Source organism: Eublepharis macularius, chromosome 14 (assembly GCF_028583425.1).
Source record: "Eublepharis macularius isolate TG4126 chromosome 14, MPM_Emac_v1.0, whole genome shotgun sequence".
In the NCBI taxonomy this organism is placed as follows: Eukaryota; Metazoa; Chordata; class Lepidosauria; order Squamata; family Eublepharidae; genus Eublepharis; species Eublepharis macularius.
Window position 1 is genome coordinate 64039259 of NC_072803.1, and position 18498 is coordinate 64057756.

The window sequence follows — 18498 nt, forward strand, 5'->3', positions numbered from 1 at the left end:
CATCCGTTACTCTTATGTTATTCCATCCTCTTCTGCCTCACCCTATCCTTACGGTGCTAGGGGCGCTGCTGCTGCGGTGCTAGGTTCCTGACGATGGTGGCTAGCCATCTCCCCCCCCCCCCCGACACTATATTTCCCCAGGAGTAGTGAGGCACAACCAAGTCAGAAATGTCCGAAATGGAGACCTTGGGGCCAGGGGTCTGGGTTCTCTTCCTGCCTGCCTGCCTGCTCACAGCCTGGTAAATGTACAGTTGAGGCAGGAGGAGAAAGCTTTGAATATTCTCAACCAGGCTGTGCTTTTCTCTCAGCTTGTTTTTTACCCAGAGTGAAAATACCCAGGGTGGCAGCAAATGAATGAATGGCATCTGATCACAGATGGGTTTTGGTCTTTGGTTTTCCTTCACAAAACCAGTGGGATTTTTCTTGCTTTTTTATTCATTGGGAAATGTACGCACATCCTTAATTAATGATCCGTCAGCACCTGTTAGGCCACACCTTCCTTTCGGGGTGGAGGCTGAGTCCACTGTTCTGCCTGCATGGGTTATACTGATTTTCATTCACAGTATTTATATCCAGGGCTTTTTTTCTGGGGAAAGAGGTGGGGGAACTCAGTGTGTTGCCCTTGGAGAAAATAGTCACATGGCTGGTGGCCCCGCCCCCTGATCTCCAGACAGAGGGGAGTTGAGATTGCCCCCCGCGCTGCTCAGCGGTGCGGAGGGCAATCTCAACTCCCCTCTGTCTGCAGATCAGGGGGCGGGGCCACCAGTCATGTGACCATTTTCAAGGGGTTCCGGAACTCTGTTCCACTGTGATCCTGCTGAAAAAAAGCTGTTTATATCCCCCTTTTCTCCCAGTCAGTGGGACTCAAAATGTCTTACATCAAATTAAAAACAAGTGCAATCCTAAATCACAGTAATACAAGCAAAAAGTAGCAGACATTGTAAAAGCTCTTCGGCTTTACAGAGCTTCCAAAACCTTTGCAAGGTTGAGGCCTTCTTCCGCCTTCAGGAAGTCCATTCAACCGAGCAGGAGCAGCATCTATGAGTATCCAGGTAGAAAGAGTTCTTTCTGACCTGGGTGGAGGATCTCTTTGGAATCCTTGCTGCGTCAGCGCTGCCTTGTGGGCATCTCTGGGTGGAGGTGGCCCCACACATAGGAGAGTTCCAAGTAATGAAGGGCTTTAAGTGGTGACACCAGCATTGCGAATGGAGCATAGAATCAAACTGGCAGCCAATGAGACCATCTGAAAATCACCATCTTAAACGAAGTATCAAGGTATAAAAGGGCATACACAAAACAAAGGGACAGCAGCAGAGAGAAGTGGGGCCTTTGCTAAACAGGATTTATTTATTTTACTTCTAAATATTTGTAAAGGTAGGATCTTCCTCAGGGGAGGTGGACGTGGCTGGGTTCATAAGGCAACGTAAATTAAATTAAGTGGTGTGTGAAACCCACATTTCAATTCTTGCAGCTGAACGTGGAAAAGGGATCCTTCTGCAATGCAAAATGGTCCGTGTGGATGTTTATTCCTTGATGAGCCACGTGGTGGCAGCAGATGACAGCACAAGCCCCCTTCCTGGTGCTCTGCCTGTGGTTTCCTTGCCACCAAAATGCCCCGTTCCAGGTAAGGGAGCGCTTTCACCCCTTCTGCAAACCTCATCCCTGGCCTCCAGCTTTTCCCCCTTCCCCAGGCTCTTCCCGTTTTCCTCAGCACTCAATTGGCTTCCCCAGGGGAGCGAAGGCCATTAGTCTCAGGGTTCCCAAAATGCCTGCTGAGCTTGGATAGCTCCTGAAGCCCTCTTTCCAATCCCTGGAGAACCAGGGCAGGGCTGCCTGCTCACAACTTCCCAAGTTTCCAAGGCATTCCCTAAGAATTTGCCTCCCCTCCACAGCCAGAGGCCCAGATCCAATCTGAACTCAACTAGTCCCTTAACTCCTTGTAATTCTTAGACACTGTTGAGAACCGGACGAGCCTCATCTCTGGAGGCTTTGGCTTTCGGTCATCCCAGAGGTACTCTGGCGAGAGTATCTTTGAAGGTTTAAGGGAGAGGAAGTACCTGTTCAGATGGCTCTCTTCCTGCCAGGCAGCCATGATACCATTGGCCTTGTCAGCCAGTATGGCCATGTGGCAAGCCCTGGTAAACTCATACACATTCTTGACTAAGCCACCAAAGACAGCCCCACCGTAGTAGAAGTCCCCCTGTTCACTAGCGATGTAGGCTGCAGAAGTCTTTCTCCTCTCATAAGGAAGCTCCTCCCGACTTCGGACGTTGTAGTAGCCTGGATGAATTGCTGCTACCAGCTCCCCCAATGTTTCTGTGCCCCACGAATTATGGAACTCCATGTCAATGTCCAAGCAGAAGAGGTAATCCACATCATGGATGCTCTCCGAGATGTGGAGGTTTATTGCCTCCATCCGCCGCATGGAGATCTCTTGCCAGTGTTTGTATTTTTTGATGGGGACAAGGCTGAGGGTTCGTCCAGACTGAAGCTGAACAAAGGGGATTCCTTGAGGATTGTCAGTGAAGATGTAGTAATTCACGCAGTAGCCCACCATGAAGTGCTTTTCTGCAGAGTCCAAGAAGCGGCCCACAAATTGTGTATACCTAACAAAGAAAAAGGACAAGCTCTCTAAGGAAGGGAGGGGACACTCTTAAGGTGCATTTGAATGTGCGTTGCCTACCCCCGAATACATCTCCTAAAGGCTGGTGCAGTCTGCAGTCTCTGCCAGGTGAAACCACTAATCGCTTGTGAGCTTGTCTGAAAGTGAGCAGGAAGTTGCATGCAGTGTTTGAACAGACGCCACCAGGAATGCTGGCCGTCCTCCCAAAAAAGGGGTGCAGCAAAGTTGCAGCTTGCAAAGGGCTCCTTTTCAAATGGAGGAGCTCACCTGGGGGGCTATTTCTGTGAATACGCACCCCAGACCAACAGGAGAGAGAGCTTTCTGCTAAGGGGGTTTTTGGGTTTTTTTTTGTTTTTTGCTTTTCACGTATGAAATGCACACCAGCTTATATAAGATTCATTTCTGCAGGGTTTGCCAGGGATCTGTGTATCTGTTCAATGTTATGTTAAGTCAAGAATGATCAGATTATTTTAAAATAAAAATGTAATTATTACACTAACTGTTTATTGGCTGGGGAATACAGGACTTCACTTTGAACCTGGAACAAACAAACTTCAATTTCTCCCTTAGAGCCAAGCTACAAGTGACGCCTGACACAGGTTGGACACTTGTCAGCTTACCTCAAGTTTTGATGGGAAATGTAGGCGTCCTGGTTTTACAGCTGGGCTCTCCACTACAGCTGCAAGACCAGGACGCCTACATTTCCCATCAAAACTTGAGGGAAGCTGACAAATGTCCAACCTGTGTCAGGCGTCACTTGTAGCTTGGCTCTTAGAGATCAGGGGCTGTGCCTGCAAAGATTGCATGTTTCAAGGGAGCATTCAGTTACCAAGTAGCACTGTGATTTAGTGTTTAATGTGTTGCTTTTATTTAATCAAAGAAGTTTTAATCTCCATGTGACTGTTTAGAATAATGCCTCCTCGGAAATGGCTCCAAACAACCACCAGTTGGAAGCTGTAAAAATTTACTTCTTTTTTTTCCAGAAGAACTGATGATACAAACCTAACCTTAAGTGCCCAGTTTCACATTTTAAAATTTGAATTCAAACAACAGCAAAAAGCAATTCCTGTATTGACATTTTACTAGCCCCTAGCCCTTTCCTACAGCAATTCTTATTGTCCCTCACATTAACCCCATGCATTCACCATCCACCACCCATTAATTTTTTTACTGTTCCCTGAAAGAACTCTGTTGGGGGATTGTGATAGTAAGGCAGCAGGGTCAGAGAGATGATGGAAAGAAGCAGGGCTCATTTCGAGGGGGAACGCGCCGGAACACAGTTCTGGCAGTTCCCCAAAGAGGTCACATGTCAGGTGGCCCCGCCCACCAGACTCTCGGCCATTTTGGGCCCATTTCAGCCTGGATTGGGATCGAAATGGCCCAGATCGGGCCTCTGACGGGTGGTGGATCACTCTCCCACTCACCAGCGGCCCAATCCTGACCATTTTGAGCCCCTTTTCGGCCATTTTCAGCCCCTTTTTGCCATTTTGGGCCTAATTTCGGCCTTGAATGGCCAGGATTGGGTCCAAAACAGCCAGGATAGGTGATGTCAGGGGGTGTGGCATATGCAAACCAGTTATGCTAATGATACACTTCCGGTGATGGCAAGGGGCATGGCATATGCTAATGAGTTATGCTAATGAGTTCCTCCAGCTCTTTTTCTATGAAATGACCCCTGGAAAGAAGTCACATTCTGCAATATCCCCAACCAGGTCAAAACACAACCACAAACCAGGTGAGAGAATAGCACAAGTTTGCTTTTTTCATTTATGTTAAAATACTTCTAGCCTGCCCTTCTACTAATAAACGAATACCTTAGGGTAGTGAAGTTAAAAACACAATTTGTCATAATAAATAGAAACCCCAGTTTAGTGCTGGGAACTTTAGACTGCATTTGCACTGGAATCTTTACAAATGTCAACTAACCAGGAAACCTGAAAAAATCAGGGGGAAACATGAAAAAGCAGTGGTTTAGAAGAGACGTCACCTGTATCCACTGAAACAAATGACTCTCTGTACAAATGAAAAAAGTCAATCCCCAGAAACACTAATTTAGGATAAAGGGCAAGTCTCACCGAGCATCTCACGGTCACTCCGTCCAGTCCAGCATCTCCCTTGACTCGCAGTGAGTCCACGAGGCTCTAGTCAGAGCTGTTTCCCCGTCTGGCTACCCAAGAATCTTTATTGTCAGAGACGAAACACATGCTCCACCACCACCACTTTTCTCCAAATGTCAGATGAACTGATTATAGACATCATACATTTGACAGCATTGACAATGATGGTGCTTGACAACTGACAACATGTAGGCAAGGTATCTAATAGCAAACCCTGTGGCCCTGTGTGGATGATAAAGGCTGCAAAACCAGGTCACCCTCAGAGAAGGTGGTCTCTGCATTCTTGGGGGACTCCCCTCTTCTGGGGGGGGCACCTCGAAATTAACCAAAAGGGGGGAAAAAACCTCAAAAGCAGCTTGAAGAAGACTGAAATTGCCCCAGAAGGGATAGAATATTGAAAGCATCCAAGGGGCAGTTAAAGGGGAAAAGGTACAGGAGGATCAGCTTGGACAAGCTCCTGGAAGTTTAGAAGATTCTGGAGGAGGGAAATTGGGGGAGGGATTTCAAAACTGTTCCCCACCCCATAAATTTTCATGGACCCCAGTTTGCACCTAAGCCTAACCTGCCAAATTTCAGTCAGGCTGCAGAATTGGGGTGGGTAGGAATTGTACAATACAAAATTAATTTTTTTTTTACAATTTTATAATAAAATTTGAAATTTTAGCAGATTTTGAATATTTATTGATGTCTTGCCTACTCACTTTCCAACGGCAAAAGCAGTCACTCCGATGGTGAGGTTCAAAGGCTTGTAAATGCTGTCCAGCAGGTCTGAGTTGAACGTCCCTTCCCAGACGATAGGGGCCAGCCAAGCGGTCAGTGTGAGCACATCAGTTCGCCTAGAGGAAAAGGAGGGGGGCAATTACTGGACAGACTGTTGTCTTGGATAGCATGGCACACAGGCACGGACATTGTGTGACACGGAGATGCCCAGTCCATAAAACCTGGCCACTTTCAAAGCTATCAAGAACCTCAGTGTTACTTCACAAGCACAAAGCTCAAGTTGTCTTCTTATGCAATCCAGTCCAGAATTACTCTACTCCAATCTGAGTCCATTGATTTTAGAGGAGTCAGAATGGAGTAAATCTGCATGGCATTACATTGTTAATTAGCTAGTCAACCACAATACGCTGCAGCACTTCAAAAGAAACGTGCAGAAATTAATACATGAAAGTTCTTTAGGATCTTGGCAGATCCTTAAGCTGGATTGAGCCTGGGACTTTCTTCATGCAAAATGGATCTTCCATCACAACTGTGGATGGCCCCTGCTTGGGCTACACCATAGAAAACTATAGCTTTGTCAGCTGGAGGAAACTGACAATGAAGTGGACAGTTTTAACAGCTGACAGTCAAAATCGTGACAACTCTCTGACCCTCTGAGGCCTTAGAGCCAAGCTAAAAGAGAGGAATTACACAAGGAGCATGTGAAGGGAGTCGCAATGTTAGCCGGGAAGCTGAGGATTAAAAGAGATCGGAAGGCTTTGTCAATTTTCCCTCTCTACAGAGCCAGGGAGACGCTGCTCAGAGGGACTGATAATTTCATCTTTGCCTCTGGAAGGCCCTGTCAGTTTCAGCTCTCCTTCTAAGAGGCAAAGCTTCACCTGCTCGTCCTCCTGTCATTCGTCTCTCGTAGCTTAGCTCTTAGCTTGTGTCTTAACTGAGCCTTTAACTGAAAAGGCTCCTGTTCTAAGTCCAGAGGAGTTAGCCATGTTAGTTTGTAGTTGCAAAATAATAGAGTTCAGTAGCACTTTTAAGACTAACCAACTTTATTGTAGCATGAGCTTTCGAGAACCACAGCTCTCTTCGTCAGATGCATCGTCAGTAAAGCTGGTTAGTCACTCTTAAAAGTACTACTGGACTCTTTCCTGTTCTAAAGCTCTGCTCCACATTCATAAGGGCTAGCAACTTTTGTGGGATTTAGAAGGGCATAACTCTGCTTAGGATTGATCATACTCAGATTCTCAGGATATAAAGGGCTGTGGTGTATTTCTTCCAATTTCCAAATCCCTTGCATCTATCACAACTGAGGCCTCAAATGGAAGCCTTCATTTAGGAACTGAAATCTAGCTGCTCAGCAAAATGTTTCAGGATCTGATCTTGCGGTTACTTACATTTGGTGCAGAGCTTTTGGCTGAGGATAAAATAACCTGGAAATCACAAGGGAGAGGAAGACCCAGTTACCAAAACCGGAAGGGGGAAAGATCCCTAGGAAGGACAGAGGAAGGAACCAATGGTTTTGTGCTTACTGTCAGGTCTGCTACCCACAGTACTGCCATATTACTTTCCTCAGTATGTATTTCACTACTGTAACTTTCCAGTGTTGTTTGTCTGCAGGTTTCAGAAGACAGCTGTGGTTCCCAGGACAGTTTTATCTAACATGGCTAGCCACAGACCTTGGAGGAGTTACTTTCACATTCCCATGGCTAGGCATATAAGGGGGGGGGGGGGAATGGAAAGGAGGGTTTGATATACTGCAACATGTAACCAGCATGCCATTCTCAACAAAGCTTTGTGTTCAGCCAGAAGTTTTCATAGCCTTTGGAATATCTATGGACACCTGTACTTTGAATATAATCTTTCAATACATAACCTTTGACTCAAGAGACCTTGGATTTCTTGCTGCAAGGGGTGGGAGATGAAATCAGAGTAACTTGAACTCCATAGACTGACACTTACTGTGGAAACGGTGGAAGTGCCTTTTCCTCTCTGTACTGTAATTGCATAGTGCTGTCCAAAAGGGAGACATAAAAGTAAAAACAAATTCACAAAGGAGTTGAAAGGTTTTTCATGCCTCACACAGAAGAAGAAAACCATAAATAGGAAGCAAGCAATTAATCCGTACCCAAAGGGGAATTGTACAGGGGTACAGAGCAGCAGTGCATGATATAAGGATATGACACAGAGACAAACATTACCGAGCTAGCAGAACAATCCTATACAGAGTTACTGTATAGATTTACAACTAAACCCATTAGTAGGATTAGAAACTGCACAGGACGGCATTGCATAGACAGTAAGACAAGACCACTCGTGTACACTTCCAAAGAAATGTGAACTTTCTCCCAGCTTTCAGTCTTATTTCCATTTTTAAGTCTAAATTTTGCAGAGTTCTGTGCATGTACAGTCTCCAGAAGTATTATCTTCTCCCCCCTCCACCACCATTGTGTGTGCATAATGCATTGCAGGGCTTTTTTTCTGGGAAAAGGGGTGGTGGAACTCAGTGGGTTGCCCTAGGAGAAAATGGTCACATGGCTGTTGGCCCCGCCCCCTGATCTCCAGACAGAGGGGAGTTGAGATGGCCCTCTGGAGATCAGGGGGCGGGGCCACCAGCCATGTGACCATTTTCAAGAGGTTCTGGAACTCTGTTCCACCGCGTTCCAGCCCTGGTGCATTGACAGAATACTGCAATAAGGCAAACCAGATGTGACTGTCCAATCCAGGAGAATTCATATTCTTGTGCAAGTGGGCGTCAGTAAAACCTCAATGAAAAAGAGTCTTGATGCAATCTCGTCAACAACATCTTAAGTACTCCTTCAAGAGGCATCAAGAGGACCTCCTCCATTCGAAATTCTACTGACAATTTCACTTCTCAAGCCTTTCTAACTCTCATGGGCAATGCCAGCAAAAACAGCCAGAAAACCCATCCTACTTGTCTGTGAGCCAGTGTGGTGGTGTGGTTGGGCTGCCAGGCTGGAATCTGGGAGACCCAAGTTCAAAGCCCCTCTTTGCCATGGAAGTTTGCTGAGTGACCTGGGACAAGATACTTTCTCTCGGCCTGATTTACCTCACAGGGCTGTTGTGATCATGAAATGAGGGGAGTGATAGAAGTGAATTTAATAGACTAGAATATTTTATGTGCCTTTTCTATCTCTATGCAACTTTACTTTATTTTCAGATGTCCTTATAGTATTTTTACTGTGCCAAGCAGAGGACGAACACTGGAGCAAAATAATCAAGCAGAAGACACGTGAATGTGTGCTACTTGCTGTGAATGCTGAGGCCAATCATTGTGAAGTGCCTGCTGTATGTAGTTGGGTAAAAGGATAACCCAGGTTACTATACATGTATACCGAGTAGGGCTCATTTTGAGGGGGAACTCAGTTCCGGTAGTTCTCCAGAAAGGTCACGTCAGGTGGCCCCGCCCACCTGATTTTTGGCCATTTTGGGCCCATTTCGCCCAATTTGGGCCCCAAATGGCCAAGATCAAGCCCCAAACAGCCAGGATTGGTCCCAAAACGGCCAGAATTGGACCTCTGGCAGGTGGTAGATCACTCTCCCGCTTAGCAGTGGCCCAATCCTGACCATTTTGGGCTCCTTTTTGGCCATTTTCAGTGCCTTTTTGCCATTTGGGGCCCAGCCAGGATAGGTGATGCCAGGGGGTGGGGCATATGCAAATCAGTTATGCCAATGACACACTTCCGATGATGTCAAGGGGCGTGGCATATGCTAATGAGTTGTGCTAATGAGTTATGCTAATGAGTTCCTGCAGCTCTTTTTCCACGAAATGACCCCTGACACCGAGCAAGCTTGCTGCGTCGTTATAGACTATGCCACACTTCTAGGCTGATAAGGGAAAAACTCTTAGAGCTGTAGAGTAAGAATACAGACTAAGAGAGAGGGAGAGAGAGACCAGCTGCAGCCATAAAAGTTACTTTCAAAGAGCAAAGAAACATTTACTTAAACTTTGGTCTGGATAACGGACAGACAGGAGAGGGAAGGTGATGACAGAGGGAATACAGAGAAGAGGAGTGGGCAGTGGACCACTCAGCCGAAAGAGATAAGCTTGCTTCTATTTAATTAGATTAGCAGAACTTGCCAAGGCTATGAGGAGCCCCAAGCAATAGAAGCCAAAGTAGCTTCAAACACATTCTGAAGGAGGGGAGATTGCTCCCCTCCCACTGTGCCCAAAAGAAACAATCTCTGCCTGTAAAGTGCAAGGTTGCTGAAGCGACACTTAGACGCCCCTTGGCAGATGTTACACTGTCAAGAGGGCAGGAAATAATGTGAACCTTATGAATGGGAAAGAGTGAGAAAGGGAAAAGATGTTCCTCGAAGAGATAAAACAATGTAGTAGGTGATAAGCAATGTGTGCAACAGGAAGGAAGACAAGATACCTGAGGAAAGGTAGGGTAAAAACACGATAGATTGTAACTAAATTCAGTTCCCAAACTACTAACACTGTTGCATGGGCTTGAATCTGAATACTCTTGCTGAATAGAAGACCTCTTCAGGATGCCTCTTCCTTGTTCTCTCTTCTCTCTCAGTTTCCACCACTGGCAGCACCAAATTAGAGAAAGAGACAGATTCCCACTGGAGCCCTCAAAAATGGACAGAGGCAGGGCTTTTTTACTGGGAAAAGAGGTGGTGGAACTCAGGACCGCACAATGATGTCACTTTGGGTCAGCTGGAACAAGGAGCGAGTTTTTTAAACTTTAAATCGTCCTCAACGAAAATGGTGACATGGCCAGTGGCCCCACCCCCGGATCTCCAGACAGAGGGGAGTTTAGATTGCCCTCTGCGCTGCTCGGTGGCATGGAAGGCAATCTCAACTCCCCTCTGTCTGGAGACCAGGGGGCGGGGCCACTGGCCATGTCACCATTTTCAAGAGGTGCCGGAACTCCGTTCCACCGCATTCCTGCTGGGAAAAAAGCTCTGGACAGAGGTGAGGTCCTTTCTCCTGCTCTTAGTCACCTTCAGCCTTTCACCTGTCTAACGTTTTTTGAGAGTGGCCCCTTTCTAACTAAAGCTCCCAGAGGCCAGAAGTGGCTTCTTCTTCTGCAATATAACTTGGTCCCCTCTGATCTAGGTCAAAACTGAAATGATTTCAAGTAAAAAATAAGGCACCACTAAGTAATTGTAAGTATATATAGGCAGAAATAAAGTAAAAATATAGCAACCCCACCCAAAAAAGTTTTCTCAAGCTTGTTGCAATTTGCTTATGCAAAATGGAGGGATGCCCACCCCCCAGGGTTTTTTCTGACTAAAAGTGATTTCTTAAAAGGACATGGATTATGAGGAGGTGGTCCTAGAACCCAAAAGATAGACATCTCTGAAAACTCTTTCTTTAGAGTATAATTTTTAAAATTTCAATTCCAGACTTACTTTACAGAACAAAACACCAAACACAGTTAAGAAAATGAAGTCAGGAAGCTACATCTAGATAATGGATTACTGATTTCCTTAAAAGTTCAAAGGCTTTGAAGGTCTTCCCCTCCTTGAGGCTGTAGAAGACAAGAGTGTCACTACGCAGTTCAAACTGCACTGGATTCCATTTTGGGAACTCAAAAAAAGAGAGAGAGAGAGAGAGAGAGAAATAACCAATTCGTAATCCACTAAGGGGTTAAATCCAATCCCAGATTTTCTCAGCTCTATAATCCAACCAGATGATGAAGGCCGGCAATAATTAAAAATTAAAAAACAGAAGGGGAAGGGGGGAAAAGCAGAAGGAAAAATATAGAGACTCCTATGCAATGTACATCCAGAGAGTCTTAGTCAAATCCAGTAATCCAGGGATCTTCCTCTTTTTCTGGGCATCCAACACTATTTCATGAATCAGAGGCAGACCATATGATAAAATAAGTAAAAGCCAAATACAAGTCAAATAAGCTTCTTCCTTCTTTTTATAAGATCAAATCTCAGTTTCTCACAACATATGGGTCATGCAAGAAATATCCTTTATGGCCCCTTAGATCCTTGAAAGCTGACTTCCTCCTCACCCTTGCAAATTCAATTTTCCCTTCTTCTGGGCAGTAGCTAGATCAGTTAATTTTTAAAGTATACCAAAATGCCAGTTGGGGAGTTTACAGGTAAAGTACAGAAAAAAGTGGAGGAGGCAAAACTTTCTGTAGATTGATGGCCGCTTTAAACAATTTGGTAAAATTGTTCTACAAAAAAAAAATGGTAAAAAGTCAGATCTCACCCAGCTGAAGGAAGAAAGTCGGAGAAGTTCACTGCCACGGAACTGCCACTACGGTGCTTGTCAGTTTCAATAACACTGTTTTTCAAGCTTTGGAGTTCACAGCTGATGAGCCATTAAGGCTTCCTCATCTCCCTGCCAAACGAGCTGGCTGGGAGCCGCCTAGAAGAGCTGCCACTCCCCCAGGGACCCTCTGCCATGCTCCAGCTTCGCCCCTCTCTCTGGGAGGGGCTTAGAAACTCGATTTGTCAAGTCTCAGGGAAAAACAAGAGGATTGTGGTCCTGAGCTCTAGCTCAGCGATCAGGACAGCACCACGCCATTTCCGGAAGTGCTGAAAAAGCACAACCTACAAACAGTATTCAGACCCACCAGAAAAATACAACAGATGCTACGATCAGCAAAAGACCCCCTCACCTCTGCAGGAGTATACCGCATACCCTGCAGCTGTGGACAAGTTTACATTGGGACCACACAGCGTAGCATCCAGACAAGAATAAAAGAACATGAAAGACACTGCAGACTTGGCCATCCGGAAAAATCAGCAGTGGCTGAACATAGCCTAACTCAAACAGGACACAGTATCCTATTCCAGGACACTAAAATACTGGACAACACATCCAACTACTTTGTCAGATTGCACAGGGAAGCCATTGAAATTCATAAGCATAAGCACAATTTCAACAGGAAAGAAGAAACTTTAAGAATGAACAGAGTATGGTTTCCAGTCCTGAAAAACACCAGGCTAACAGAATACTCTACATCTTACAATAGCCTTGCAGATAAGATTAGCATATCAAGCACCAATCCGTATGCAAAAGAACCTCCTCAGGATACAGTGAAGCATTAGCATTCCATTAGCATTCCACACCCTGGGAAACTCTTACAGGATGATGCAACCCTAACCCACCTTCCCATGTAGATATAATTTACCTGCTAACATCTTCTCCACAGTTTGACACTGAGAGATCTCTGTCTTTTGGTGCTACACCTCTGAAGATGCCAGTCACAGCTGCTGGCGAAACGTCAGGAACTACAATGCCAAGACCATGGCGATACAGCCTGGAAAATCTACAGCAACCATGTATAGTGTGTCTTCCTTTCTCAGTCTCTCTAACTCTATTGTAAGCCCCCTCTATAACCTGAGACCAAAAACAAGGGGCAGCATAAAAGTCCTTCACTTTTACATATGTAATTGGCCCAAGGTTACCTAGCAAGCTTTTGTGGAAGGGTAGGGACATGATCATGGGTTGCCCAGATTTTAGTCCTACACTCTTAACCACTACACCACACTGGTTACAGTGCTATCTGTGTCCCATTCCCACAATTCCCATTTAGTTAATGACCTTAATTGATAATGGCAAAGCCTGTCAAACTCCATTCCAGCAGAGGAAAATGGCAACGTGGCCAGTGAAAGTTTATCTCTATATTTATCCCAGCAGTTCAAGAAGTTATTAACTACCAAGGGATTATGGTTATAACCTCTGAAAGCAAAAAGCTAACTGCACAGAATGGCTTTTAATCCTGGGCCGATTCCAGATGACTAACCTTAAGGCGCTTCATGCCGCCCTCTTCCGGATCGCAACGGGGAAAATGCGAAATATCGCGTTTCCTCGCGTGAGTTTTGCGCAGCGACGACGTGCAAAACTCGCGTGAGGAAACGCGATATTTCGCATTTTCCCCGTCGCGATCCAGAAGAGGGCGGCATGAAGCGCCTTAAGGTTAGTCATCTGGAGTCGGCCCTGGTGTGATGAACCCAAATGAGCCAAGATTACATGACTGTCTCGTGTTTGGAAGATCAACTATTTATTTATTTCCTTATTTATTCACTTCACATACAGGGTTTGTTCAATTAAGTCATGGTTTTGCATGATGTCTGAAACAAGCCAGACCTTGGAACTCGGCTGTGGAATTTCCTTCTTCTCATGAGAGCAGAGCAGAAAACTGTACTTACAAGAGATCCGGGCAGGGAAGGTAATATGGCAAAAAAGTTGCTTCGTTCCTGAACACGAGCCTGGGAATAAGAAGAAACAATGAGGAGAGACTTGGGGTGCCCTTTCAGGATGGGGAAAATATGCCACAAATATGAACAGGCAAAATCATCCCTGATATAAACTCAGCATATCCTGACGCAACCAATTTCAGCCAAAGAGTCTTTAGTTGCAGCGCTATCAGAGTGCAACAGAGGCCCAGAGGAGTGCGGGATTCGGGGATTGAGGGATGCACCCTCCAGAATCCTTTGCTTGTCTCCCATCATGTCTCCTCCCCTGGTGTTTTCCAGCTCATATCTCTTATTGCAGTCAGCTGAGAAGAAAAGTGCTTGAGGCGAGGACTAGAAGGACACACACATGCCAAAAATGCGAAGGACACACACAAATGTTTGTTTCTGTGTTCATCTTTTTCTGCCTGGCTTTCTCTCTCACTCTTATGTCCTTTAACTCAGGGTCTACCATAATTTCCTTTTTAAACTTCTCAGAGTTTTTATTTATGCTTCCTCCTTTCGCTTGGGACATTTCAGCAGTACTGACGGGAGTTTCCAAGTCTGTGTCTCTGTTTCCCTCCTGCAAAGTAACAATTGTGATTGTTGTTAAGATACCTAGGGGGCAGTTTTCTGGCCCCCTTGTTTCCACTTGTAGCAATTCTTTTGAGTCAGTGCATATTTAAATTCTTGCCTTTGTTCCCATTACATTCTTCCTAATATTACTGGTGTTTACTGTTTTTAGTAACTGCTTATATGTTTATCTGGAACTAGCAACAACACCCATTGTGTGAAAAAATACAACGGGCTCTAGAAAACTGATTCAGCTGGCCCCCTCCCAGTGGCAAGCAGGCACTTTGCAGCAGCCTGGAGACCAGAGTGGGAAGGCACTGAGGGGAGGCACAGGGAGGAGTGCTTAGGTCATCAACTCGGCAAGCCCACTTCTAGCAGCAAGCGGGCGCGTTGTAGCCAGAGTCGTCGGCAATGCATCTGTGCGAGGATAAAGAGTGAGTCGTCGCCAATACATCTTGTCTTTTGTCAGGTTCAGTGTGTATATGAGCTGTACTGACTCCATTTTCTAATGCTTCTAGTGTTTAAGTGCTTTCTCCACAGGTGCACAAGTTCCCAAGCAGACTTCTCACCGACAGAGATTGTTTTGTCTAACAACGTTCCACCCAAGATTGGCCTTGAGAGAGTCCAGCTTCCCAAGTCTGAAAGATGTTGTTTTGAGAACTGTGGGGGGAGGCTGGTTCGGCTGGGAACTGTTACTTTGTACCTTATGCTTTTCTCTTCATTGGTAACAATGCTCTTGTACCATCCTGAATCTCCTATTCAGGCCAGTGGACTATAATGAACTATTTCTGCAGTAAAGTTTCCTTATTCAAACAATGGACTCTTGTTTGCTAGTAAAGGAGAATCTGTAGGAAAGACATTATCTAGCCACAGTCTGACATTTTGTTACCAATCATGTCTAAGTCGGGCCCATCGGAATCCAAAGCAGTCCCGGACAGGGATCCTTTGTTTGATCCGTATGCTTCTCCCGGCGATCAACAGTTGCAACCTCAAGGCCCTGCACCAGCAGGGAACGGAGCTTCAACTACCACCCCTCCTCTCATCGATCTCGACAGTGGGGGCGAAAAGCCGAAGGCCACCACCATCCCACTGTTCTCGGTGCCCACACCCTCCGAGTGGGGACCCAGACCTCGGGAAACGAGAGACCGCAGGGCCAGCAGCATGCTCCATCCGTTACCTATGGATGGGCGCCGAAGTCTAGAAACAGTACCTGAGCAGGCCAGCAGGCAACCATGGCTATTTTGGAACAGGACGACCGAGCAGATGGAATGGGAAACGTCCTGCCGCGGCGTCCTAAGCTGGGACTACTCGGAAGTCACCCCGTGGTCGGGGCAACCAGAGATTTCCGAACAACGTTGGGTACAAATGCAAAGTCGTACCCTTGCTGTGGATTCCGGCATTTCCGCAGTTACTGGATTGGCCAAAGGAATTCTAGCAGCGAGATCGCAAGACGATCAGGGAGACCCTCCACCCTGGAGGCCGAGTGCCCCGGTGGCCACCACCGCAGGAGACTCAACGATACTGAGTGAGAGACCGACGGACCAACAGGTTCCAAGTAGAGTTCAATTACTAGAAGCTAGGTTAGCCAATATGGAAGAAAGCCTAGCTCATGCCATACATCTACTCTCAGTAATGGTAGCGGGGAACGGAGAGAGACCCTCACCCGAAGAAATGGCTCTACAAATAGCTACCCTCCAAAGCATTATTTCCAACCCGAGGGAGCCCGCCCCATGTCAGCCGACACCTACGGACGAACAAGGGACAGGAGGTGAAGGGGATTCCTGCTCCGATAACCTGTGCCCAGACGATCCTGAGGGGTCTACATCTGACATGGAGGAAGAGGAAGATTCCTGCCCTGGAGATACTCCGACAGAGGTCCCGGGAGCGGGTGAAGATGAGCCAATCCGCCCGATGGGATCGACTACTCCGGTAATACCCCCCCCAACTTCTCCGGTAATTCTCCAACCGGATCAGCAAGAAGAACTTCCAGCTCCTCCAAGGGGGGAGACACCACACCAAACGCCTACAACAACCCCCTTGCAACAGCCTCCGGGGGGGGGGGGGTCAACCTCTGCAGACCATACCCCGAGGACTACTTCCAAGTCCGAGATTGGCAACGCCGGGAGGGGCAAGCCCGCGCGGTCCGGCACCTATCAGGCCCACACCGCAGCGGCACCTTCCACTACGACCTCAACAAATACCGCCACAGCAGCCTGTAAGGCTACCTCCAGCTCACCCGGTGTTACCACCTCCCGATCAACCGGTAAGGCCTCCCCCACTTCATCCGCTCCGACCCGCACCCCAGCGACCACCTCCGGCCCAACCTGTTCGGCCACCCCCTACCCAACCGGTACGGCCACCGCCCGTTCAACCGGTGATACCGCCACCGACCCAACCAATAAGACCACCACCAATTCAACCGACCCCGCATCTGCCGCCGCAGCCGGGGGGGCCCGGGCAACCATTACCGCAACCACAACTACCCCCACCCCCCCAGCAGCCTCCTATCACACCGCAAACGCAGCTAACCATTCCGATGGACTATTACCCCACTACCACCCCAGCCCCGAGACAAGATCTCCCAATGGGCTGGGTGAAACTGGAAGCCACTTTTGACGGAGACCCCTCCAAGTTGGGATTTTTCCTGGTACAAGTGGTACAGTTCTTCAATCGATGGGGACATCTATTCGGAAGCGAGGCCAGCCAGATCGAACATCTCGGATCACGGCTTCAAGGCAGAGCGGCAGACTGGTATGTAGGACTATATAATGTTGGGGCCCCAGAACTCAATACCTTACAAGGGTTGGTGGATGCTCTACGGGCACAATACGAAGACCCGTTAGAAGAGACTAGAGCCAGAACGGAGTTGCAAGCTATTAAGCAAGGCAGCATGTCGGCCAGAGACTATGTTACAAAATTCCGACAGCTGGCCGCTAAATGCCCCCGGTGTGAGGAATCCACTAAAATAATACTGTTCGAACAGGGGTTAAACCCGAAACTTTTGGACAGAGCTCTCATGCAAGACAATCCTCCTACACTGTTAGGATGGATTCAACTAACCTGTGAAGTGGAGAATCGTATATTAGAAGTCCGATTAGTTGAACAACAACAATCGGGACAAAGACGGCCCCTAACTTTGCAGAAGGGAGGACGGGGCACTGGATATGCTACCCGAGGAGCGAGAGATGCTAGATGGCAACAAGGTTTGTGCTTGCAATGCGGGCAAAGTGGTCACTTTGCAGCGCAATGTCCATACTGGCCTGTGCAAAGACCTCCGCTCCAATTAAGGCGTCCAACCCCTGCTCCGTTTCCCACACCGCAACGCCCAACGCCAGCTCCCAGATTAGGCAGGGGTCACGGCACTTCCCAACGAAATGTCCCCGACAGAGGGTTAGAGGTGGAAGAACTCATGGAATACGACCCTACAGCTTTGAATGGAGAGAAGAATCCGGAAAGCCCCCAGTCGGGAAACGAAATGGATCTGTCGTGAAGGGACCCAAACGGCAGATCCACCCTCGGTCCGTCCCAACAAGGGACCGGCCACAAGGGTCCATATTGTTTATGCCAGTGACTTTGTTAAACCCTGAAAGAAAGATGCATGTTCGTGTGCAAGCCCTAATTGACTCAGGCTGCTCTAGAGACATCATTGCTCCAGCCCTAGTTAATGGACTGGTATTACCAGTGCGGGAATTAAAAAACCCAGTCATCTTCGAGCAAATGGATGGCACCAATATGAACCCCATCACCACTGAAACAATCCCGGTGGTGACGGGCATGGGCCAACACTGGGAAAAAAGATCCTTTGTTATCAGTACCACAGCCAAATACCCGTTAATTCTGGGCAGCAAGTGGCTATGCGATCATAACCCCTACATAAATTGGGCAGAAGGAAGCGTCACCTTCAGTCACGCCAACTGCGAAAACCATCAGTGGAATCAAAATTGGGGTACAAATCCGACCCACACCGAAAAAGCCCTCCTTACACAGGAGGAAATAAATCAAATACCCGAACATTATTGGACTTACTTACCGGCCTTCTCCGAGAAGGAAGCCGATACCCTACCCCCGCACAGACGAACCGATTGTACGGTAGAGATTTTGCCCGGAGCCTCACTACCAAAGGGCCGACTCTATCCCATGAATCTCCATGAAAGAGAAGAACTCCGAAAGTTCATTGACACCAATCTCCAGAGAGGGTTCATTCGTCCAGCCAATAGTCCCCATGCGGCACCAGTACTTTTCGTAAAGAAGAAAGACGGAGGACTCCGACTATGCACAGACTTTAGAGGACTTAAT

The 18498-nt window shown here is 47.2% G+C and overlaps 1 protein-coding gene across 1 annotated transcript; it reads right to left on the reverse strand.

Moving 5' to 3' along the window:
• Window positions 1-1856: 1856 nt before the first annotated feature.
• On the reverse strand, window positions 1857-16667 carry GBGT1 (globoside alpha-1,3-N-acetylgalactosaminyltransferase 1 (FORS blood group)). The gene is made up of 6 exons (XM_054997275.1): window positions 16546-16667; window positions 13606-13665; window positions 7414-7464; window positions 6849-6884; window positions 5442-5576; window positions 1857-2606 (listed from the first exon to the last, which is right to left on the reverse strand). Exons 1-6 carry the CDS (start codon window positions 16665-16667, stop codon window positions 1922-1924), a joined length of 1089 nt encoding a protein of 362 aa, XP_054853250.1. The 3' UTR covers window positions 1857-1921.
• Window positions 16668-18498: the final 1831 nt, after the last annotated feature.